This window comes from Papio anubis, chromosome 5 (genome assembly GCF_008728515.1).
Source record: "Papio anubis isolate 15944 chromosome 5, Panubis1.0, whole genome shotgun sequence".
NCBI classification, from domain to species: Eukaryota; Metazoa; Chordata; class Mammalia; order Primates; family Cercopithecidae; genus Papio; species Papio anubis.
The window spans coordinates 125136925-125160862 of NC_044980.1; the positions used below are offsets into that span (position 1 = coordinate 125136925).

The 23938-nt window shown below is 48.5% G+C and overlaps 1 protein-coding gene and 1 long non-coding RNA gene across 4 annotated transcripts in view; one reads left to right on the top strand and one right to left on the bottom strand.

The window, feature by feature from the left end:
* Window positions 1–83, bottom strand: part of LOC108586418 — a 33532-nt gene extending 33449 nt beyond the window's left edge. The window contains exon 1 of the long non-coding RNA XR_001903763.2: window positions 1–83. This is a non-coding gene — a long non-coding RNA (uncharacterized LOC108586418).
* Window positions 59–23938, top strand: part of SLC22A5 (solute carrier family 22 member 5) — a 25429-nt gene continuing 1549 nt past the window's right edge. The window contains exons 1-10 of one of the 3 annotated variants that reach the window (XM_017959342.3): window positions 59–522; window positions 8225–8296; window positions 8438–8541; window positions 14199–14353; window positions 15382–15553; window positions 17055–17181; window positions 18961–19061; window positions 20636–20850; window positions 22328–22510; window positions 23566–23701. In XM_017959342.3, the coding sequence (XP_017814831.1) occupies window positions 130–522; window positions 8225–8296; window positions 8438–8541; window positions 14199–14353; window positions 15382–15553; window positions 17055–17181; window positions 18961–19061; window positions 20636–20850; window positions 22328–22510; window positions 23566–23701 (1658 nt within the window). In that variant the 5' untranslated portion in view covers window positions 59–129. The remainder of the gene's footprint in view (window positions 523–8224; window positions 8297–8437; window positions 8542–14198; window positions 14354–15381; window positions 15554–17054; window positions 17182–18960; window positions 19062–20635; window positions 20851–22327; window positions 22511–23565; window positions 23702–23938) is intronic. The other 2 variants (NM_001168756.1, XM_021939163.2) reach the window with 2 other exon arrangements.

Consider the following 23938-nt stretch of genomic DNA (forward strand, 5'->3'; position numbering starts at 1 on the left):
CCTCGGCGGACGGTCTTGGGTAGCTCGCTGCCAGGCTCGCCCGGTAGGTTGCGGGTGCCCCGCGCGCACGCGCAAAGCCCTCCGCGTCCCGCGATCCCAGGCCGCGCTCTGTGGGCCTCTGAGGGCGGCATGCGGGACTACGACGAAGTGACTGCCTTCCTGGGCGAGTGGGGGCCTTTCCAGCGCCTCATCTTCTTCCTGCTCAGCGCCAGCATCATCCCTAATGGCTTCACCGGCCTGTCCTCCGTGTTCCTGATAGCGACCCCGGAGCACCGCTGCCGGGTGCCGGACGCCGCGAACCTAAGCAGCGCCTGGCGCAACAACAGTGTCCCACTGCGGCTGCGGGACGGCCGCGAGGTGCCCCACAGCTGCCGCCGCTACCGGCTCGCCACCATCGCCAACTTCTCGGCGCTCGGGCTGGAGCCGGGGCGTGACGTGGACCTGGGGCAACTGGAGCTGGAGAGCTGCCTGGATGGCTGGGAGTTCAGCCGGGACGTCTATCTGTCCACCATTGTGACCGAGGTGGGTGCCGGCCTCTGCTGGGGCTGAGACTGGGGCGCGGAGGAGACTGTCGCAGTCCTTGAACCCGAGCTCCTGTCTCCCAGATGCGCGCTGGACGCTGTCACTCCCCCTCCCCCAACAGTCAACACCCTAGCGATGGAGACCCTCCAGCCAGGTGGCTTGGGAACACTTCACAAGGTGACCTCCAGCCAGAGTGTGCTCCTCCCTGCGAGAGGTTGTCAGTGTGGTCTCCCATCCTGATGGCCACTTTGCGAGGGTACCAGGAAGGTCCTGGCGGTCCTTGGGCGATACTCTACGGCCCTGAGTGTCCAAGACTTCCTCTAGTTGGGGTTGCGGGTGGTGAGTAGCAGAGCCAGGGCTTGGGCTAGGGGCTGTCCCGTTTTTCCTCTAGTCTCTTGGCTTCTTTTTAGAAGAGAGGAAATACTTATCTTTCCTGAACTTTTCAAGTTAAATAAAGCATGTGTGTACAACTGCCTCTTCCCTTTTTCCCCTAGTTACTCCTTCCCCTACCGTCTACAACCCAGAATGACAATCTGGTCATGCCCTGTAAGTAATCCTTTGACTTTTCCCGTGGTCAGTTGTCAGTCTTTTTTTTTTTTTTTTTTTTTGAGACAGAGTCTCCCTCTGTCGTCAGGCTGGAGTGCAGTCGTGCGTTCTCGGCTTACTGCAACCTTCGCCTCCCGGGTTCAAGTGATTCTCCTGCCTTAGCCTCCGAGTAGCTGTGAGCCACGACGCCCAGCTAATTTTTGTGGTTTTAGTAGAGAGGGGGTTTCACCATGTTGGCCAGAATGGTCTCGATCTCTTGACCTCGTGATCCACCTGCTTCTGCCTCCCAAAGTGCTGGGATTACAGGTGTGAGCCACCGCACCAGGCTGTCAGTTGTCAGTCTTTAAGATCCATTCATCTGAAGATCTGTTCAGGGTGACTTGTTGACCTGGAATGTTTTCTAAGGTATTATGAGGTAAGGCTGTTGGCCAGATTTAGTTAAAGCATACAACTTTGGGTCATAGGGTGTGGGGGAACCTTTCTCATTTCTCAGCTCCTTGAATTTTCCCTCTGGGTGGTTTTGTCTGTCCCTTCTGAACCTGTTGGAGCAGTTGTTGGAGCTGGATGTAGGAACATGGTGTTAATGATGGATATGTTTTGTGTCTTTTTCAGACACTGGCACTCTAGCTCCCTGAAGTTTCAGCAGCATTGAGTAAGTAGCCAGTGAATAGCCCTCATTGATAGACAGGCTCACTAAAATGTGCTAATGACGAATTTGCAGGTTAGAGAAGGCTTCCCAGAGGAGGAGGCCTCTCAGTGAGCCTAGGGTATTCAGCTCAGCATAATAGTGAGCTGAAGGCCCCAATGCAACGGCAAGAAACCACCCAGCAGGAAGGCAGAGTTCACAGAGAGGGGAGAGTTCACAGAGAGGGAGAGTGCCACAGGCCCTGGCATGGCTTCAAGCCCTGCTGGATGTTGGTGCTGAGCCTTCCTCCTGGAGCCTCCGAAGGGCTTACAGGGGCTCTGGAGGTCCCAACTGTATTGCTTCTTGGCGTCATCACTCTTCAAGGGAGTCTGAGAGCTACCCCTAGAGGCTCAAGTGTGTGTGCACGTGTGTGTTTTTTCTATGTTTGGAAATTTGATGTCCCCAGCACCTGGACCTGCTTTCTCCACATGTATGTAGTGGGAGTGTGACCTGAGCCCCACTGGGATTTCTTAGCTAGTGACATAGCTGCAGGGTCCAGAGGCATCGTGACTTGACGAAAGAGGCACTCCCTGGAGGTAGCCAACTATGCTTTCTGGCCTATGAATCCACAGGGAATTGGAACCTTCAGTTGCCACAAATCCTGGGTCCTCGCCTCACGGGTGGGTCTGTTACCTTCCTGGAAGCCAGTAAGTACTATGAAAGCAGAGGCTGTCCCTGAGGTTGCAGGCAGAGGCCACAGAGGGGAACATGACACAGGAATCCCTACAAGTTCTACTTGGGGCTGCCTAAAGAAGAGGGAGGTGGTAAAGTGAGAAGAAGCTCATGGCATCTCTTGGGTTTTACATTGACCCCTGAGGGACCCCGGCTTACTCTAGTCATTTGTTCCTGCTTTGCTGCCCCCATGCCACATTGGGCTGAGGGGTGGTGGCATTGATGAACTCCCAAAGGCCAGCCGTGCCAGGGGGTCTGACCTTATCTTGCTGCCAGTGTCAGCCTTTTGTTTTTTAATATTTAGACTATTTATTTAGCTGTCTTAGCAGTTTCAAAGCAGTTGTGTGCCCTTTCACCTACTTATATGTTGTCAGTCTTTGTAGGGAGGCCAGATTAATGCTTAGATCTTTGTTTTGGGCTACTGGAATGCTTGACTTGAAGTTCAGAGCTACTTATTCCCAGGTGAACGGCTACTGCTGGAAGTTGCTGCATCAACATTCTAATGGCTTTTTCTATGGCCTGTTGTCTTTCAACCCAAACCTGCCCTGCTGACCACTGCATCTAGTCCCGTGCCTGCTAAATGTCTCTAAGCCTGCCCTCTGCCCCAAATCATACATTTGTAAGTACACTGGTATTGCATTACTAGTCATATTTTTTCCACTGAAGACTGCAACCTCGGGTGTCTTGTTTGGATTTTTTTTCTTTGTTCAAGTTAAAGTACATACATGTAGTACCAAACTTTGTGGTGGATTTAGATCTTTGCATCTTCCTCAATTTCTGACACAATTCTGGATGCAGAGGGAGGTTCTCAGGAACATTTTTATTGAATGGGTTAATGAATAATTTAAGAAATCATCTCTAAAATTTCAGAACTAAAGAAAAATAGTTCAGTTCTTAGAAGGGAAACTTGAGGATGGCTGAAAAAGATTGACTGGAATTTTTTAAAGGAAAGGTGACTTCCCCCTGCCCACTGACTGGGGCTTTGACACCACATGGATGTGGAATGAAGTGTTGGAATTGGCAGAGGGAATCTGCCAGTAATTAACAAATAAATAATATTGGCAGGGTGTGGTGGCTCACACCTGTAATCCCAGCACTTTGGGAAGCCAAGGCAACAGATAACTTGAGATCAAGAGTTCAAGACCAGCCTGGCCAACATGGTGAAACTCCATCTATACTAAAAATACAAAAATTAGCTGGGTGTGGTGGCACGCACCTGTAATCACAGCTACTTAGGAGGCTGAAGCAGGAGAATCGCTTGAACCCAGGAGACGGATGATGCAGTGAACCAAGATCGAGCCACTGCACTCTAGCCTGGGTGACAGAGCGAGACTCTATCTCAAAAGAATAATAATAATATTAATAAATAAAAATAATTTTATAAAGTGAAAGAGTTTTATGCCCCCATGTTTCAGGAATTGTTTGGTGGTCCACGTGGTTCTAGGCTGGCCTCTCCTGTGGCCCCTTAGTCATCCCTAGGGTACGGGGGAATTAGCCAACCCATCATGCAGTACTTCTTGGCCATGGACTGCCACATCTGCTGGGAACCTGGGTGGTTTCTGAGATTGCCTGGGCTGCCTGTTCTTTGGTTTCATCATAGCTCTGTCCATAGGCTGGACAGGTTCCTTGAGAAAATTCTGGCCGGGTGTGGTGGCTCATGCCTGTAAACCCAGCACTTTGGGGGGCTGAGGCAGGCGGATCACAAGGTCAGGAGTTACAGACCAGCCTGGCCAACATGGTGAAACCCTGTCTCTACTAAAAATACAAAAATTAGCCCCACATGGTGGCAGGTGCCTGTAATCCCAGCCACTTGGGAGGGAGACTGAGGCAGGAGAATTGCTTGAACCTAGGAAGTGGAGGTTGCAGTGAGCCAAGATCGTGCCGTTGCATACCAGCCTGGGCGACAAGAGCAAGACCCCGTCTCAAAAAAGAAAAGAAAAGAAAAGAAACTTCCAAGCTGCTCTGCATCGCCTTGCTCTTCACCTGTCTGCTTCTGAGAAGCCCTCGGCCCAGTCCTGGGTGGGACTCCCACTCCCTCCCTATTGTCCTGGACTAGCTTTTCTATCAGCCTTATGTCGTGTAGAGATAAATAGTCTTAGAAGATGGGAGAGCCCTCACTGTTATTCCCAAAGCTGCCTGGAGGAAAAGCCAGAGCAACCTGGGAACTGGGGCTGGGGCTGGCTCTGGGCAGCAGAGACCCGAGAGACCTGGAGCTTGAGCTTCACTGCTACACCTTTGCTGATTTCTCTCACTCAGGGAACACACAGACCCTCATCCAGGCTTTTGCAGCTATACAGCAAGGCAGAGAAGCCACCTGTGGGGTCCCGTGGCCCACTATGCACACACATAGTAGACACTTCTGGCCATGATTGGTCAGATTGAGCCACTCTCTAGCTAGCTGAGACCTGTCATCCTGAGTCAAAGTTCTGACAGTTGACACAAAGCAGGGGGTCAGGGAGCCAGAAAAAAAAAAAAGTTCCAGGTGTGGTGGCTCTTGCCTTTAATCCCAGCACTAAAGTGGGTGGATAACCTGAGGTCAGAGTTCAAGACCAGCCTGGTCAACATGGCAAAACCCCATCTCTACTAAAAATACAAAGCTTAGCCAGGCTGGTGGTGCATGCCTGTAGTCCTAGCCACTCAGGAGGCCGAGGCATGAGAATCACTTGAACCCGGGAGGTGGAGGTTGCAGTAAGCCGAGATTGTGCCACTGCACTCCAGCCTGGGCAACAGAGCAAGACTCTGTTTCAAAAGAAAAAAAAGGTATTCTGGAGATTGAAGTTCAGAAGTTCAGGGTTCATCTCGACTTTGGGCAGCCAAGCAAGAACTAAAGTATACCAAGACGTTGAAGGTTGATACCTTTTTATTTATCCATTCATTCACTCACCTATGTACCAAAGAGCTCCTGAGCCTCTCCTCTATAAAGGGGGCACTGCCAGGAGTTGTAGAGGATGTGATAGCAAAGATAGCAAATACCTTTTCTCTTTGCTCTGACAACACTGGGGCAAGGATTATTTGCATCATTAATTGCAGTAGGAGGCAGGACAAAATGTGTGTAGGAATATAGGAATACATGGCAGTAGTAACGCGGTGCCTAGCCGCATGTCTCACTGTTGATATGGTCAGGCTAGGTACATCCCCTCAGGGAAGAACTTCTGCCTTAGGGGCACACACCCTATCTTTTTTTCCCCTTCCTGCCAATTCACAGGTAAGAACATTCAGTCCCAGGGAACTGTGTCATCTCTCTACTTCTCATAACTGAAAAGCAATGCCAATTATGTATGAGGTACAGGAGACACAATTCTCCCTCTTTTTAAAAACGTGTAACAGCTTTATTAAGGTATAAATGACATAAAAACTGCATGTAGCTAAAGCATGCAATTTGACCTACATGTATCTCTACACCCTTGAAACCATCACCACTGGAAAGGTGCATGTCTCCTCAGGAAGGGGAGCAAGTCTAGGCCCTTTGCCAGAGTTGCTCCCAGATTGTTTTCAGGTTGGGCCTGCTTTCATAGCTCAGCTAGCTGAAGGGTGACAGCGTTAGGCTCATGACGCAAATCTTAAACCCACACATTCCATTTTAACATTGTTACCTGTGATCATCAGCCAGTACAGCCCATCCCATGTACCAGGTGGAGGCATCAATAAGCTGGTCTATAGCGGCTTTAATCACAGCTGGGGAACCAGGAGCTAAGGAATGCTAGACTCCTTTGTAAACACTTTAAGCAGGGGGTACTTAGCCTGGACTCTATGTACTTCTCACCCACCTCTTCTAAGGGGGATTCTGGCCAAGTCCTGGAACCCACTGCAGTCCATCTGGTGGTTGACAGGTATGTGGATGGATTGGCAGGCTGGGACCCAATCTATGTTTGCCCTTGTGTTCAGTTTTGAGACCTAGTGCCTTTCCTGATCCTGCTTACAGACCCCCAGTGGCCAGTAGGAAAGAAGTGTTAATGCATATTTGCTTTTGGAGGGCCCAAAGCCAGGCCCAGAGAGTTGTCATGGGCTGTCATTGGGTGGATGGCAGAGTTAACCAAGGAGTTACACACCTGACTAGGCTAAGGACAGGCTGGACCAAGTGGAGAGGGTGGGGCTAAGGGAGCCTGAGAGATGCTCTGGGGCCTATCTCAAAATGGGCACTACAGTCACCCTGTCCCCTGCAGAGATTGACCTGGTTTTAGGTCACACCCAACCTTGCCAGCCCAGGAGTCCTTAGCAGCCTGATATTGGGAGACCTGTTCTGGGGTCTGCAACTCCAGAACTCACTACAGAAGCCCATGTGGATTGCTAGTCTAGCTCAGCCATATGGGTCCCCAACCCTCACCTCATGATAGTCCTGTTGAGAAACCACTGCTGACCCTTTGTTTGTGTTTTCATCTTTTCTACTATAAAAGACATGCTAGCTGGGAAATAGAGCCCATCATACTCAAGAGTGGCAGGAGCCAGGACCTGGCCCCTGAAACTTGGCCTCACACACAGAGGCTGCACCCTGTCATCAATTCCCTCAACTTTGTCTCTCCCTCCACTCCCAGTCCTAGATTTAGCAGCCATGTGTGAGTGGGGGCCACTGCAGGGATACTCACCCACCTACCAGAGAGATGGCCTGTGGGTGCTGGCCTGTGGAGGTTGGAGGCTGTGGCAGCCTGGGCACTCAGGCTGTGGTGCTCCCATGTTCTTGACTCCTGCTAGTCTGGGCTGCCTCCTGATTAAGGGTTGGATGCTCCAATTCTTCCCTGGGTTGGGGATTGCCACCCTACTCCCAGCCCATCCAGGTCCGTGCTTATTCCGAAGCGGAGAGCCAGCAGCGTGCCTGCTGTGGGGGTTCTCTGTGTCCAGCCTGAGTCTTGCCTGCCAACCCCTCTGAGAGGTGTCCGGAGGCATGGAGAAGCAGGCTTGTTTTTCCCTGTCACTGGCCCGGAAGAGATGCTTTGTTCTAGGGAGCCGCATGTCCCCTTGCCTGCGTTGTTGGTGAGGAGCCAGCAGGCTCCGTGGAGGGCAGGCCAGCAGCCTGGCGCCAGGGAGGCAAGGGTCTGAGTTCTTAGGAGGGTGGCTGCTCATGTGAGAAGTCTGCAAAGGTTACTACTGAGCACCATCTCTCTGTCTGAAAAACATTTTTCGTTTTTCTGTGAACCACCAAGTATCCTGTTTGGGCTTTCTTCCTGGTTAGGCAGGCGCAGCCTGATCCGAGTGTCTGACTGCTTCCCCATGTCTTCAGACCTCTTTTTCTGTTCATGGTAACTGTAGATGGAACCACGCATTGGATGCTGGAAACTCAAGAGGTACAGCCTGTTCCTTACCCCAATCCCTGTTTTACAAATCGGGAAATCAAGGCATAGCATGGGGTGATGCTTATCTGAAGTTGGAAGAGTTAATGGTAGAGTGGGAGCTAAAACCCAGTTTCTTACCTCCAAGCTCAGAGCTTTCAGCTGTAATTGAGCCTAGTATAGTTGGTGTGCAGCATCAGGGATTCCAGCTCTAAAGGTCACAAGAAGGACCCGGGGGTCGTTGGCCCAGGGTGGGAACCTGAGCAGAACAGGTCCAGATGGCACACTCTGTGCCCTGGCCTTAGTTTCTTGCTGGATGCTTTGGCCTGTAGAACCCCAGAGCCCTGCTTCCAGAACCACTCCAGTGACATTCATGCCAATGGCCTGAACCCCAGTGAGCGAGGGTGCCCTGCCTCTTCCACAGCCCTGGGCTCTGCTCAGATTTTTAGGAGCAAGAGTAAGAGGCCTTGCCTTCTTCAGGGTCAGCATGTTGATAGAACACTTACTCTCTGCCTATCTGTCCTCAAAATGGAAGCAAGACAGTGGGGCCCACAATGCTATGAAAAACAGGATGGGGAGGAAGCCTGCTCTCTGCCTTCCTGCCCAGGTGAGCCATCACCTGACTAAATGAGTTCACACTCAGAGAGTGCAGGGATGCAGGATGTTCTGACTTCATTTTCCAGGATGCCTTTGCTTTAAAAACCTTTTAAAAAGAAGGGAATGATACACCCCTTTGTTCATCTTGCAGTGGAACCTGGTGTGTGAGGACGACTGGAAGGCCCCACTCACGATCTCCTTGTTCTTCGTGGGTGTGCTGTTGGGCTCCTTTGTTTCAGGGCAGCTGTCAGACAGGTAAGGTGTCTGTCTCCTACAGCAGCAGGGGACCTCAGCACTGAGCAAGAAGTGTGTGCCTGGCCCTTGATTTCAGTTGGTAGTATTCCTTCAGCCCAGGGCCCTGTATTTTAAAGAAGAGGAAGCTATGTCTATGGTATAGACTCCATGCCTAGTAAAAAGAGCCAACAAATCTGACTCCATAATTCTTGCTAAGTAAAGAAATCTGAGCTATGTAAGCCGAGTGTGTCTGATCCGGTTGACTAGGTAATATGCCATGATTCACTTCTGCAGTAACCTGGCTTGCTTCCCCTGGGTCACCGTGACTCTGTCATGCCCCTGAGCATGGGAGAAGTTGACTTCATGCACACATGCACATGTGCTGGATTGTAGATCTGTAGTGGTGCCACAGTGTCTGCCTCTGTTGTCCTAAGAAGACCAGCATTCTGTCTGCAGAGTGAGAGGAGCTCTCACCAGCTACTAGTGGTATGACAAGCAGAACTCTTATGTCCACAAGGCTGATGCCCCTTAGCTAAGTGGCCTGTGATTTTGGCATTTACTTTATGACAGGAGGGAGAATACTGTTTTGATCCATTTCTCATAAGCAGGTTATTTGTGTAATTCTAAAGCTTTTAACTCAAGGAAACATTAATGGCTTAGAGAATCCCAAACCCCTCGAAATTATATGCACAATGTTAGAGACTACATGTGAGCATTTTTTTGGAGAGAGGTCCGTAGCTTTCATGAAGTTCTCACAGGGGTCCATTATGTTGTGTCTTCTTTCCCTGGAGCTTCAGGGTCTGTCACAGAAGACTGTGAAGAGAGTAGCAGCCTTCAGCAAATCCTTGGCCACATGGCACATGTGAGAACACCCCACAGATTGGTGGGTTACCCGGTGGAAAGGAGTCCCAGCATCTTCCCTGGTTTTCAGTTCCTGGCCTCAAGCAATCCTCCCTCCATAACCTCCCAAAGTGCTAGGATTACAGGTGTGAGACACCATGCCTGGCCAGATATTTTGTTGTTGTTGTTGTTGTTGTTGTTGTTGTTGTTGTTGTTGTTGGAAATAGAGTTTCCTCTTGTTGCCCAGGCTGGAGTGCAATGGTACGATCTCGGCTCACCGCAACCTCTGCCTCCTGAGTTCAAGAGATTCTCCTGCCTCAGCCTCCCAAGTTGCTGGGATTACAGGCATGTACCATCACGCCCAGCTAATTTTGTATTTTTAATAGAAACGGGGTTTCTCCATTTTGGTCAGGCTAGTCTCGAACTCCCGAACTCAGGTGATCTGCCCGCTTTGGCCTCCCAAACTGCTGGGATTACAGGCGTGAGCCACTGCACCTGCCCAGCCAGATATTTTTTTAAAAAACAGGCTAACCTGTTTATTATTCCTAGTTTACAGATGGAGAAAGTGAAACAGAGGGATTAAAAAACTTGCCCAAGATTTCACAGCTGGTAAGTGGCAGAGTTAGGATTTGGACCCAGATAGTCTTGCTCCTCTATTTTGTATGGACTACTGTTCTAGGTCCCTCCTGTCCTAGAACTTGCTTTCTAGCAAGGTGGAATGTATTAAACAACCAAGTGAGGAAGTTGTTGTTGTCCCTGGTCATGGTAAGTGATAAAGAGAAGTAAGTGCAGGGTGCCACAGGAGTGTCTAACAGAGGAGGTCAGGGGCGGCATCCCTGAGAAGGTGAAGCATGAGCTGAGAGTTGAAAGATGAGTCAAAAGTAGCCAGCTGAGGGGTAGAGAGGAGAAAGAACATCCAGGCAGGGAGAACAGCACGTACTAAAGCAGGGGCTCAGGAAGAGGCATGGCAGCAGGACAAAGTCCGTACAGTAGAGGTGCGGAGAGTGGTGTTAAGATGAAGGGGAGAGGCATGCAGAGCCCTGAGCAGACGAGCAACCAGGGCTTAATGGATCACAGTTAGGACTTTGGGCTTCAGCCACAGAGCAGGAGTGGGCTACTGAGACTTTTTAAAGCAATAGTGTGACAATCGGATTTGTACTTTTTTTTTTTTAAAGATGCTTTGACAACCTTGTGGGGAAAGAATTGAAAGGAAGCAAAAGGTGTTGCAGAGAGACCAATTAAAAGGTTGTCACAGTAGTTCATGCCACAGATGATGGTGGCATGGGCTAGTATGATGGTGGTTGAAATGGAGGGAAGTGATAAGAGGTAAAATCAACAGGACTTGCCGATGGGCTGGATGTCGTAATCGAGGGAAGAAAGCTTTCTGGCCTGGGTAACTGGATGAATGTACACTTCTCTAAGACAGAGAACACTGGAAAAGGACCGCGTTCATAGATATTGAGTTCAATTTGTGTGCACTAAATTTGGGGTGACTATGAGACCCCTAAGTGGAGAAGTAGAGTGTGCAGCTGGCTGTGTGGATATGGTACTACATGAGAGGTTTTGGCTGCAGAAACACATGTAGGAATTGTCAGCGTATAGAACCCTCAGCAGAGCCCCAGATGGGGATGAGGTTGCCTGGGGAGAGGGGAGCGGGGAGGGTAGAGGGGAACTGGGGGAGGATTGTGCTTTGCTTAGAGGCCTCCCGAGTGGACATGGGAGATTCCTTCTCACGGAGCTAAGTGACAGCTGAGGCTCAGAGGAATGCCCTTGATGTGAAAAAGAGAGTGCCCAAGTTCAGAGTAGAAATGCAGTGTATTTTTCTGGGTCAACTGTGTCATGGGTCAGCTTAAGAACCTGCTCACTATGTAACACAATGATTACCTGAGGAAAGCATTGAAGTTCCAAAAGGTCTATTCCCAGGGAAACTGGAAACAAAATTCTTGAGTATGCTTAGGACCACTTTAGTCTACAGAAGGGCTAATATAGTGTTTTTCAAACCTTTCTAAATATTCTGGCAACAGAACTTTCATTAAAGTAGGATCATTTAAGTCTAGTAAATGAAATACACCCTAAGTGGCTAAAAGTATGACTGTTCTGCCTGCAGCCCCTGCCTTCAACTCCCAATGCCCTGCCTCAAGCCTGTCTGTGCCCCCTTGGAAGGCCCAGTGCCCTGTGGGATGGACAGCTTCTGAGTGCATTATTTCTGAGTAAACCAGTTCTAAAACCTAAGCTAAATACATTACCTGAAAGCAATCAATTCATGCCCTAACTCGTCTAGGATGTCAGTGTAACTTTTTATATAGTATAAAGGTTTCACCATCTTTCTGGCATATGAATACGTCTGAAATTCAAGAGCAATTAAAATACTCCTGGGTTGTCAAAGCCCTTTATGTGACACTACTGAGTCATCTTTATGCGTGTGACTTGTGAGAGGCGCAACCCTGGGAAGAAGTAGACTGCTGTGTCCTGTTTCCAGGTATGTGTGTGTTTGCCATTTTGTTGACAGACTTTAAAAGCAAACATTTCTGATCCCAACCCTGAACTGCCAAGGACTGGTGCTATGTAAAAAGTTCTCTGGATCTGTCTCTTCCCTACCATCCCAGGGAGCTCTTAGGAAGGGAAAGGGCATAGAGATTATACCAGCCTGCCTTGTGGTTAGGAACCACCCCTTGGTTGGCATATAGAACACTCTTATTAAAAAAAAAATGCAGGGGAAAGTGGAGTCTACTTCCAGGCGAGGGTTTCTCGACCCTATTAACATTTTGAGCCAAATAATTTTGTTGTTGGGCATTTTAGAATATTTAACAACATACCTGGCCCCTACTCATTAGATGCCAGTAGTACCCCAAAGTGATGGGAAAAAAAAACAACAGAAAAAAACTTACATTGAGGAAAAACACCAAACTCTTCCACATAGTTGCAAGACCTTGTGCAGTTTGCCTCCTAGCCACCACTGTAGTCTTGAATTGCACGCCTGATGCCAACCACACTGGCTCCTCATGTTCACCATGCCCCCTCCAGCCATGGGGGTGTGTGGTCTTCTCAGAGTCTGAAGCATTCCCCCACACACCCCAACCCACCCCCTGTGGCCTTCTTTAACCATGCCAGCTAATTTAGCATCCCTAGTTCCTTGTGACTTTCCTTTATAACGTCTACCAGAAATTGGGGGAAAAAAAGTGTTACTATAGGATTAATGTTGGTATTCCCCACTATGCTGTGAATATCATTGAGAGCTTGGTCCCTACACCTTAAATCCCCCATTGTCAACTACTTTTTCCCATCTCAGTGCCCCATAATCAAGGAGACCCTCCCTGAATGTCCAGTTCCCCGACCCTTACCCCCAGTCCAGGGTAACTTACTTCCTTGTGCCTCTCATGAACCTGCATTCCAGTCCTTCAGTGCACTTGACTCGGTGTATAATTGTATATTCAGAAGGGTGGTGTTAGATTAAAATGTGGTTAATGTATGTTTCACCAGTTATACTATGACACTCCTTAAGGGCAGAAACAGCATCTTTTTTATTTATTGATATCCAAAGTGCCCTCTATAATGGATGCTCAATAAACATTGAATGAAAGTGGGTGTCAGCCAGTACTGGCCAGACTCAAACTGAATCCAGTGCTTCCCACTAGCTTGACTTTTTCCTTCTTTGTGGCACTCTCTTTAAAACAAACCAAAATAAACCCAACTTTAAAAACTTTTAAAAATGAGCACGGATACAGAAAACCACACAGAAAAAATATGCAGCTTAATGAATTTTTTCAGAGAAATAACCTTATGACCACTTCCAAGTCAAGCAGTAGAACTTTGCTGTCCACTAAGAAGCCCTGTCCATGTGCCCCATCCCAATTACAGCATCTTCTCTCTCTCATTAAGTAACCGCTAGCCTGACTCCTGTAATAATCACTTCCTTGTGAGTTTTTTTTAGTTTTATTATCGAAATATGCATCTTGACACAAGTTTAGTGTTGCCCACTTAACGTATTTGATGTCTTTTAGTCTACTTAATCCATGGATTCTCCTTCTATCCCCTTCTATGCCTTACTGATTATCTATGAAGAAACTGAGCTGTTCCACCTATAGAATTTCGCAGTCTGGATTTTGTTGATGGTACACTCAGGATGCAGTTCAGCACATTCCTCTATGCTCTGCATTTCCTCAAAATTGCCAATTGGATCCAGAGACTTGAGATTCAGGTTCTGATTCAGGTTCAGTCCTTTTGGCAAGACCATAGGAAGCATGCAATGCCCGACTGTCTCTTCATGACGTTAACAGTCATTAGTATATAATGCATGTATCTATTAATCCGTTGGGGGCTATACATGGTATTAGTCTAATTTTATTACCTTTTCATTTAAAAGTTAGAATACTTTTATACATGATACTACCTCTTATCTATTATTGGTTGCTGTTCACATAGTTTACAAAGTAAAATCAGGACAAATGCTTCTTTCTCCTTATTTGCCAGTTTTCATTTATAATGAATTGTTTCTCTGTCATTCTCCAAAGTTGGCAGATTCTTTTTTTAAAAATAATATCACTATGAATGTATGGATTAAATAATTGATGTGTTTCAGTCTCTTGCAATCATTATCATAATTGTAGTATTACTTTTTAGGCAACCCTGGTGCCCAGGCTATACATTTGTCCTGGGGAGTGGGGAGGGAGAGAAACAGCATGAGCACCATGAGACCGAGACTGTCCCTGGCAGCCGGTATCCTGGCAACACTGTTCACACCTGCTCCCTGGATGGATCTTGGGAAAGCCCCACTTGGTGGAGCCCATTCCTGCTGCCCTTTTCCAGCTGGTTCTCTGTCACTCTCCTTTTCTTCCCAGGTTTGGCCGGAAGAATGTGCTGTTCATGACCATGGGCATGCAGACAGGCTTCAGCTTCCTGCAGATCTTCTCAAAAAACTTTGAGATGTTTGTCGTGCTGTTTGTCCTTGTAGGCATGGGCCAGATCTCCAACTATGTGGCAGCATTTGTCCTGGGTATGGCCATCAGGTTGGAGTTGAGTACTTGATCCTGTATTTCACCATCATCCCATCACCCACCTTTCTGGAGACAGCTGTGATGTCCCACAAGGGGGACAGGGTTTTTAACAAAACCAGCAAGAGCTTCCTGGTGAACCGTACTTACAGGCAGGAAAACTGAGCCAGACATGTGACCAGCCTGGGGTCCCCAGTAGCACAATGGCCTGACTTCTGATTTCCAGTTCTTTTCTGGCCTCTGGGCTATGGCTCCATGGTCTTAGTACTTGATGGCCAATTTACTAGGACTCACCAGAGATCCTCCATTTACAAAAAGGGCCTGCCACTGCACAGGGCTGAGCCAGCCCAGGAAAGAGGGTGGCATGGTTGGTGGAGGAGGGGCCGTGACTGGCAAGCTCACCAAGATAGAGAAGCCCTTGTCTGCAGAGCACTATGGCTGGTGATATCTATGGACAAGAATAAATTGATAGGAATGGGCTTTCGTCACCTTCAGGGTTTTAATTCAGAGTGCACACTGCAGGGCTTTGTCTCAAATGTGCCAGCCTGTTGTCACTGAGAAGCTGCAGGCCAGCCTGTGTTTGGGGGAACCTGACTCTAGCTGATAAGGCCTTTGAGTTCCTTGGGTTGTGTTGTTGAAAGGATTGTTTTTTCTTTTCATATTTAATATTCTCTTTCCTTGAGGCTTAAGCCAGCATGTGCTGGCTTAGTAATGACTTCACTTTTAATAAATTCTTCCTCATGTGAGGATTAAAGGGGGCCTACCATGGCATCTTTAGCATGTGGCTTCAGAACATGGTGAAATTTTCAAGAGAGAACTGTTGCTAGGGGGCCTGAGAGGCCACAGGGATGCAGCCCCAGGAGATGGTCAGATAGGAGGGGTTCAGAACGCCATCCGCTCCCTAGCGCCAGGAACTTAGAGACAGTTCTGGCTGTTTTCTTATCTGCGTATTCACACAGATACCATAAAAAAATTAATAAAGAAGTAATCCAAATTAAACTGCTAACTCGACCTCCCTTGTTTTGAACAGGGACAGAAATTCTTGGCAAGTCAGTTCGTATAATATTCTCTACGTTAGGAGTATGCATATTTTATGCATTTGGCTACATGGTGCTGCCACTGTTTGCTTACTTCATCCGAGACTGGCGAATACTGCTGGTGGCACTGACGATGCCGGGGGTGCTGTGCGTGGCACTCTGGTGGTGAGTGTGACCGTGTGCCCCGTGTGCCCACTGGCAGGATGATTTCTGTCTGGCCTTCACTAGAGGGCAGCAACAACCCATGAATCCCTATTTTGTCTCCTAGAGACAGGAAGCATAGATGATTTATAAATTATTTCAGAATGTTTTCTCCACACTCAAAGAGCCAAAGCAAAACAGAATCCCATGACGGCAACAGACTTGCTCTCAGCCCTGTGCTGGGTTGCCCCAAGTGCAGGGAGAAGTAGCAGTAGCTATGAGAAGATGGGGTCCAGCATGACCTGGAGGAAGTTTCCAAGCCTCAGGGCAGGACAGTGTAGGCCCTAGTTCTGGCTTTGTGCTGCTGAAGCCTCATGCCACAGGCACTGGCACCAAAAGCAAGAGTCCTCAGGGTAGCCACATGGAGGAAGCCAGGCTCCTTCTGCACCACCAAGGTAGAGGAGTTGAACAGGCAGAGAAGAGGCCATTCCCAACCAAGAGGGGAACACAGCAGAGGAGCTAAGGTGGGAATCACCCCTTGCAGGTGGAGAAGGTGAGATCACCAGCCCACGTGGAGCAGAGAGCATTTCAGGGCATAGTGGGAGAGTAAGCCACACATCACGGGGCCCAGTCATGACCAAGGGTGGGGGGCGGCTACCTGGTCCCAGCAAGATGGAAAATAATATCCATAGAGCACCTTGATAAGCATGCTAATTTTTTTTTCTTTTTTCTTTTCTTTTCTTTCTTTTTTTTCGAGACAAAGTCTCTGTCTGTTGCCCAGGCTGGAGTGCAGTGGCGTGATTTCCACTTACTGCAACCTCTGCCTCCCCAGTTCAAGCGATTCTCATGTCTCAGCCTCCCGAGTAGCTGGGACTACAGGTGCCTGCCACCACACCTGGATCATTTTTTTGTATTTTTTTGTAGAGACAGGTTTCACCATGTTGGCCAGGCTGGTCTCAAACTCCTAGCCTCAAATGATCCACCCGCCTCTAAAGTGCTTGGATTATAGGAGTGAACCACTGCACCTGGCCAAACATGCTATTTTAGGTAGAGTATCTGACAAGTCTGTTGGATAAATCAGGGGTAGGGTGAGGAGAGAAGAGAAGCTAAGAGGCTAGGGTAGAAACTTCTGTTGGTGTCAGGGACAGGGAGGAGAGTGTAGCAGGGCCTGGGCTGGCCTAGACATGCACAGAAGCCCGGCTTCCGGAGCCCATCTTGCACCCATCTCCTCAGCCCAGCAGGTGGCACCAGTGCTCTTCAGAAATGGAGGTGGCCAGCCAGCATTGGGATGCTGTCAGAGGGTGCAAGGCTCTCACATTTTTGTGCAGTGTGGTGTACACAAAAGCTCATCCACCCCAGGTTATTGCTGTGTGTGGATCAGCTCTTTGCTTCTGGCTTGTGAACACCAAACATTCCACAAGCTCTGGTTCTGCAACCCCATTCCCTCCTATGGCTGTGCTCTGCCTGGTCTGTGGGTCTACTGTTGGCAGGGAGGCCTCACTGAGATCACACTTTGTACTGCCAGGTTCATCCCTGAGTCCCCCCGATGGCTCATCTCTCAGGGACGATTTGAAGAGGCAGAGGTGATCATCCGCAAGGCTGCCAAAGCCAATGGAATTGTTGTGCCTTCCACCATCTTTGACCCAAGTGAGGTAAGCACCACGTGGATGCGGGTGAGAGGGACAGACTGACTGTGATTTGAGGGCAGCAGCACCCAGCCCTGAAGTCCTCCCTGCTCACAGCAACCCAGCCCTCTCTCTGCCCAAGCCCCAGCTGCCCGCCCCCCAAACGCCTCCATCCCCCCACCCCCAAGCGGGCCCTGTTAACATTCAGAAGTTGAGGAATAGGTTACAGCTGCCTCACTTTTTTCACCACGGGTTTTAGATTTTCACTCTTTACTTCCTTCCTTTCTAGGCAATCATATATTTTAACCATTACTTCTAATAATAAACACTCTTTTTGAGTAATAGGCCTTTCATAAAGTCAGCATTTGGGGAAATCATTGTTTCTTATACCTAAGGTGGCTTGTCATCTTACAAAGATAACCCTGAATGTAAAATGTAAAGCACAGATAGATTTGGAGTTAGAAGTATTTCATCTCTTGAGTATTAGCAATTATTCATTAAAAATAATTTTTTAAAAAAGTGTTTAGTCTCTTTCTATCCTCCAATGGTTAATTATTGCATATCATCTTGGAGTCAGGTCCTTTTTGATGTCCACCTCTTCCCCCTACCCCACCCTCCCTGCAACCCTGTTCTCACACACCATGAGTCATTTCTTGGCTCTGCCTGGTTCCTGGTTCTTGCTTTTCCTTCCCGTTCCCTCTACTACCATCTCTGTAGCAGGCAGTTTTCCTCGGTCTCGTGACTATGAGGAGAGGTTAGAAGCTGTAAATGCTGCCTGGTGTGGTTCTGGAATGTGTCTGTGGTCTGACTGGAAGAAGAGGGGTTGGCTGTGGGAACAGCCACAAGCAGCCATGCTGAAGTGTGAGAGGCAGGCATGGTTGGCCTTGGGAAAAAGGGAACAGTTATTGTAGACAGCGGAAGCCAATGGCCACTGCCAGCCCTGCAGACTTCCCAGTGAGTGGTGGCCCAGCAGCCACGGTCAGCATGCACCAGAAAGGGGTCCTGTGCACAAAGGTCAGGGAGGAGTGTGGCAGAGGGCTTTTAAGTTAGGTGGCTTTGGGGGTTTTTAAGTGAGGGGTCAATCTGGGTGAATGCATAAGCCCCACTGGCATCTTTGAGGAAATGAGGCTATTTCAGGGGATCCTTTCAGTCCAAAGTTGACCTTTGGTTGAACTTCTAACTGGAAAAACAAGCTCCAAACCTGGGTTTGCTTAAGAAAGCAACATCAGTGTGTTTAGACGTGTGGTTTATTAATGGCCTTGGCTGTGCTGAATTTCGTAGGAAGTCACTCTGGGTGAAGCTCAGGTCAATTTTCCTGTTTTTCTATTTGAATTCTTTTTCCCTGGAAGCAGACCAGTAACTACATGGTATAAGGACTCGAAACATTAACTTTTTAAAAATATCAGACCAATAAACCACACAGCCAGGTTCTCTCTCTGACCCAGAGGGCAGGGAGCCAGGCTTGGGGAGGAATACTTAGAGGCCTCCTTGGAATGTGGCCACTGACAGGAAGATGTGGGGGTGCAGTGAGGAAGCAGTCAGCCTGGGCCTCTGTATTCCCGTACCCTTGAGGGACTGGTCACCTACTTTTCCTCATTTTCATTCACTCTGATTTGTTACTGACAAGGCCTAGGGAAGTTTTCATAGCCTTAAACACAGTCAGTATCCTTACTGTTCTTAGAAACATAACACTCCCCGACTCTGAGATGCAGACAGCTAAGACGCCAGGGATTCAAGTATGTTATTGTGTGCTCTGAGTTGCTGACCACCTCATCTTCCCATACCCTTATCATGTTGTTCCTGCAGTTACAAGACCTAAGTTCCAAGAAGCAGCAGTCCCACAACATTCTGGATCTGCTTCGAACCTGGAATATCCGGATGGTCACCATCATGTCCATAATGCTGTGGTATGTAAAAGAGACCTGCCTGAGGCTTCCAAAGCTTCTTGAAGTGGCCATTGGGCCTGTTGTTTACAGACACGCTTCAGACCAAAATTGAAGGCCTGTGTCATCAGAGAGTTAAAAGGATATGTCTTATGTTAGATTGAAGAAATGGGCATGTCACAATTCTTCATGGGATGGAACCTCAGAGAAGGAGAATGAAAACAATTGTGGAGGCTGTTTTGGGAAATATGGACTCTTCTGTGGGGAATCTCTCCAGATCTTAAATGAATCCTTGCCCAATTTGGGTCATTTAGTTTCTGTCTCCTACCCAGTCACAGACAGTGGCTGAGGAGGTCAGGTAGGGCTTTTAAGAAGGATCTGAGTGAAGACACCATGTCCTGTAGGCTGCAGAGGCTGCCAATTACTTTCTGGAAATGTGGAAGTGGGACGTGCTCCTCCTGGGATGTCCGTAAACGGTCCTGGAGTCAGGGCTATAACCTAGATGTCCTCACCAGGTTCCCACTCGAGGCATTTCACAAAGTGTGTCAGAAAGGGATTTGTGAATTACCAGGGAGAGGAAACATGTCCAAGTGCACCTAGCTAGCTTTTGCTCAGCGGCCGAACCCTGGGATTCTAGGCGACTTCTGGAGCCTGGTGGGTGAGCGTTGAGAAGATGGGCGAGGAGGGCGGACTTCATCTCAGAGTCCTTATTACTAGTCCCATCCAGCTTTGAGGCAGTCAGCCACTGTGCCTACTGAGGGGGTGCTATGAGTCATCCACTTCCAAAGAATGGCCCAGGATCCCTCCAGGCATTTCACCATTCCCTGAGTTGGCCTCAAGACAGGAGCAGCATGTAGCCTGCACCACAGACATGCCAACCTGTGATGAGTCACCTACTTTTGTGTTCACCCAGGCTGTCCTCCCTGCTCTGGATTTCCTGGGGACTCATGCCCATACTCTTTTTATTGTACCAGCTGTGTGTTCCACCTGCAGATGAGTCAAAGCACTCTAATCCATAAAGTGTGGGTCATAAACAGAGAGAATGCCTACTGGGGATGCCCAGGTCAGGGGACTGCGGGGCATACAGATGAGAGGCAGTGTGGCCCCTCCGTTGGGAGCCACCTCTCTGCTCCACAAGTACCATGGGGCTGGTGTTAGCTGCCTCTGACCAGCCTCTTCCTGACTGGTCACCACAGGTAGTGTGTGGGGGTCTCTCTCCAAGTGTTTGACCTAATGTTGTTCCTTTTGTTATCTTATCCCCACAATCCTATCACATCTCACTTGATGTCTGCCTCCTGACTCATTCTTTAGCTCCTTCTGCAGTTGCTGGATTTGAGGAGGTTCAGCTTAGGATTTTTAAAGCTGAAAGGCAGGTTGGAATTTTTCTTTTCAATGAAGTGAATCTATCTGAATTATACAAGCTTTTTTGCTGGGACACTGTCTATATGGAAGGCTCTGAGAGTGCACTGGTGCAGGGTTTACTAGTCTCTGCTTAAAGATGGTTTGGAATTTACTGAAATAATTGCATTGTAAAAGTTGTACAGGTTGGGAGAGATGTAGATACTGCTTTTCCAGCTTTCTTCTGCACTCTGTTTCAGGATGACCATATCAGTGGGCTATTTCGGGCTTTCCCTTGATACTCCTAACTTGCATGGGGACATCTATGTGAACTGCTTCCTTTCAGCGGTGGTTGAAGTCCCAGCATACGTGTTGGCCTGGCTGCTGCTGCAATATTTGCCCCGGCGCTATTCCATGGCCACTGCCCTCTTCCTGGGTGGCAGTGTCCTTCTCTTCGTGCAACTGGTACCCCCAGGTAGGGACCATGTGCATCTATGGTTTGGGGTCTTCTCTGAGTGTCTTATTTCTACCAGGCTGTCTCAATTAATAAAGAGAATAAAATCAAGCCCATCACAGCTCCCTTGCATGTGTACATTCTTGGCCTAAAAGTCAATAGAAAGTGTCTTCTGAGACTGGAACACTTATGGCCTGGGCTTTGAGGGAGTGGGAAAAAGCAGCCATTGGGGCTGTTGGTTAATTTTATTCTTTACCCAAGTTAATGTGCTCATACTGTTTTCCACTCCAGAAGAAGGGGGAAGAAAGAGCTATCCCGTTACTTTTTTTCCTGGCCCCGTCTTCTTTATTTATTCAACAAATAGCTCTGGCATGCCTACCACGGGCTGGGCACTGTGCTCGGTAATAACGATACACAAGAAAGCAAGCCAGGCCGAACCCCAGGCCCTCATGGAACATACATCCTAGTTGAGAAGACAACAAACAATTAAATAAAATGCTTAATACAGTTCAGACTGCGTTACCTTCTAGGAATACAAATGAAGAACAATGCCGAGTCCGTTTACATAGTCACAGATAGTGTCCCTGAACAGGGGGCAGTTCATCTGAAATGTATATAAAGTGACAGAAAGCCCTGAAAAAGTCTAGCAGAACATTTTAGGAAGAAGAAATGGCAAAGACAGTGACCCTGAGCAGGGGATGAGCCTGGCATGTTTGAGGAAGAGGGAGAAGGGGAGGGGTTAGACCACTGAGAGGGCCTCACAGGCCCTTAGCAGGAGTTTATTTCTGAAACTATCTTGGTATCCCATAGATGGGTGGGATGTAGCCATTTACAATAATTTATAGAGTCTTCAGTGTACCTGTAGATTTGGGAGCCTCTGATGGTCACTTTTGGGCCCATCAGGCTGGGAACACTGCACAGGAACAGCTCCCCATGGGATGTGGCAGGAGGAGCCCAGAACCAACATAGAGGCTCACAGCTGAGCTCAGAGTGACCTTTAGGTCACATATAGCTCTCCCATCAGCACAGCACAGAGAGATTAGAAGATCAACTTGAGATTCTGATGGCCTATGGGTTTTTTGAGGTCTGAATGGGAGGAAAGCATGAAATGAGTTAGAACTGAATTCTCCATTCATCTAAACATCATGAGTTAATTCCATAGTGCCTGCAGTGTGAGGTCCTGGGGTGACAGCTAATCCCTGACAGACATGTCTTTAATGACTTCTGGACTGGGAAGCAGGTCGATTGGACTATTGAGGAGCTTACTCTGGTGGTCTCCAGGCTGAGGAAAGCGCATGTCCTTATAGCTACAGTCCCCAGCCTCCTTTCAGCAATCAACTTGGAGGGAAGTCTTGGCTATAGCCCCTTCCCCCACAATAGAAAGTGATAGAAACTGACTTCCCAAAAAATTCAGGGAGAAAATATGTTTGTTTTGCTCTCAATAGCTGTGTGCCATGGGTTGGTATCTACTCGTACCCTCTATCCTTTGCTCCTCCAGACTTGTATTATTTGGCTACAGTCCTGGTGATGGTGGGCAAGTTTGGAGTCACGGCTGCCTTTTCCATGGTCTACGTGTACACAGCTGAGCTGTATCCCACGGTGGTGAGAAACATGGGTGTGGGAGTCAGCTCCACAGCATCCCGCCTGGGCAGCATCCTGTCTCCCTACTTCGTTTACCTTGGTAAGTCCCATGGGCCGAGGGCACACTAGAGCAGCGGGATGGAAGTACTAACCGGCTTGAATGTGAGCTGGAGGTCACATATTAACAGAAAAACAAGCTCATACAGCACATGGACTCCATCCAGTACTGGATCTTTGGCCGGGAAGGGTTCTTGTCCCAGTGCACTGGCCCTCACTTTCAAATGAATAACAACCTATAGACTACCTAGAAATTGATGAGAAAATTAGAGGGTTTGTTTCTGTTTTAGCCATTCCAGGCCTTCCATCAGAGACTACAATTCCTTTATCCTAAGAACCTACAGAGTGGTTTAGGGAGCCAGTGTACTTAGCTGGAGAAATTTCTTGGAATCAGAGTTTAAAAGGAACATGAGGGAAAAGATGTCCATACAAGAGGTCTGATGAACTGAAAATTATAACCTGGAGCACTATAGAGTGATTTTATCTTGTGTGAAGATCCAGCCCATGCCATTTTATGTAGCAGGTCTCCAGTTTTCTCTTCTCAGAATTATGTCTTTATAGCACCTGTAGTTTCCCTGCACATCCCTAGCCAGTACCTCTTTAGGGAGGGTGACACCCACCTGAGAGTACCCAGAGTGCTTTGTGAACATGGTATGTAGATCTCAAAGCAAGCAAAGCAGCCTGCCTAACCTGAAAGCAGATCACATGGGCTGGGATACATCTGCAGAGGTGGAAGAGTTATTTCCGTCCCTGGACAAGTATCTCGGGTTCCTTGGAAACCCAACCTTGGGAAATAAGAATAATTAGCATGGCCCAGAAATAGAAATAATCAGCATGGCCCAGTCTTCTCCTGCAACCATCCATTTTTACTCCTCCCCTGCATGGTGGAACACTGCTGGGCTCTGGGCATGCCTGTGCCAGCTCTGGGTTCTGAAACCTGTCTAGGTGCCAGATTCTAATGTGACTGCTCAGACTGTGGGAGATGTGAGACCAAGAAGGAAGGTGATCCCCTTCCAGAGTCCTGGGAGCATAAAGGGGTAGAGAGAGACCAAGTCTAACTGCAGCCCTGGGCCTGAGGCTCTGTCTGCTTTACCATAGGTGCCTACGACCGCTTCCTGCCCTACATTCTCATGGGAAGTCTGACCATCCTGACAGCCATCCTCACCTTGTTTCTCCCAGAGAGCTTCGGTACCCCACTCCCGGACACCATTGACCAGATGCTGAGAGTCAAAGGGTAAGAAGACCTCCTCCCTCAGTGCTGATGCACTGGGTCTGGGTCTGGCCAGGTCTCAGGCGCCCCTCACAATAGAGCCACTCGCAAACTCCCTCTCACAGACACCATGGACTAGTTTAGCCATTAAAGGGTTGTAAATGGCAAGATGCTTACTTATAGCCCATCCTGTCTGGTCTCTTCCTGTGTAGACATGTCACTATGTATATCTCTATGGCAGTAGCCGTGCTGGATAGTGCA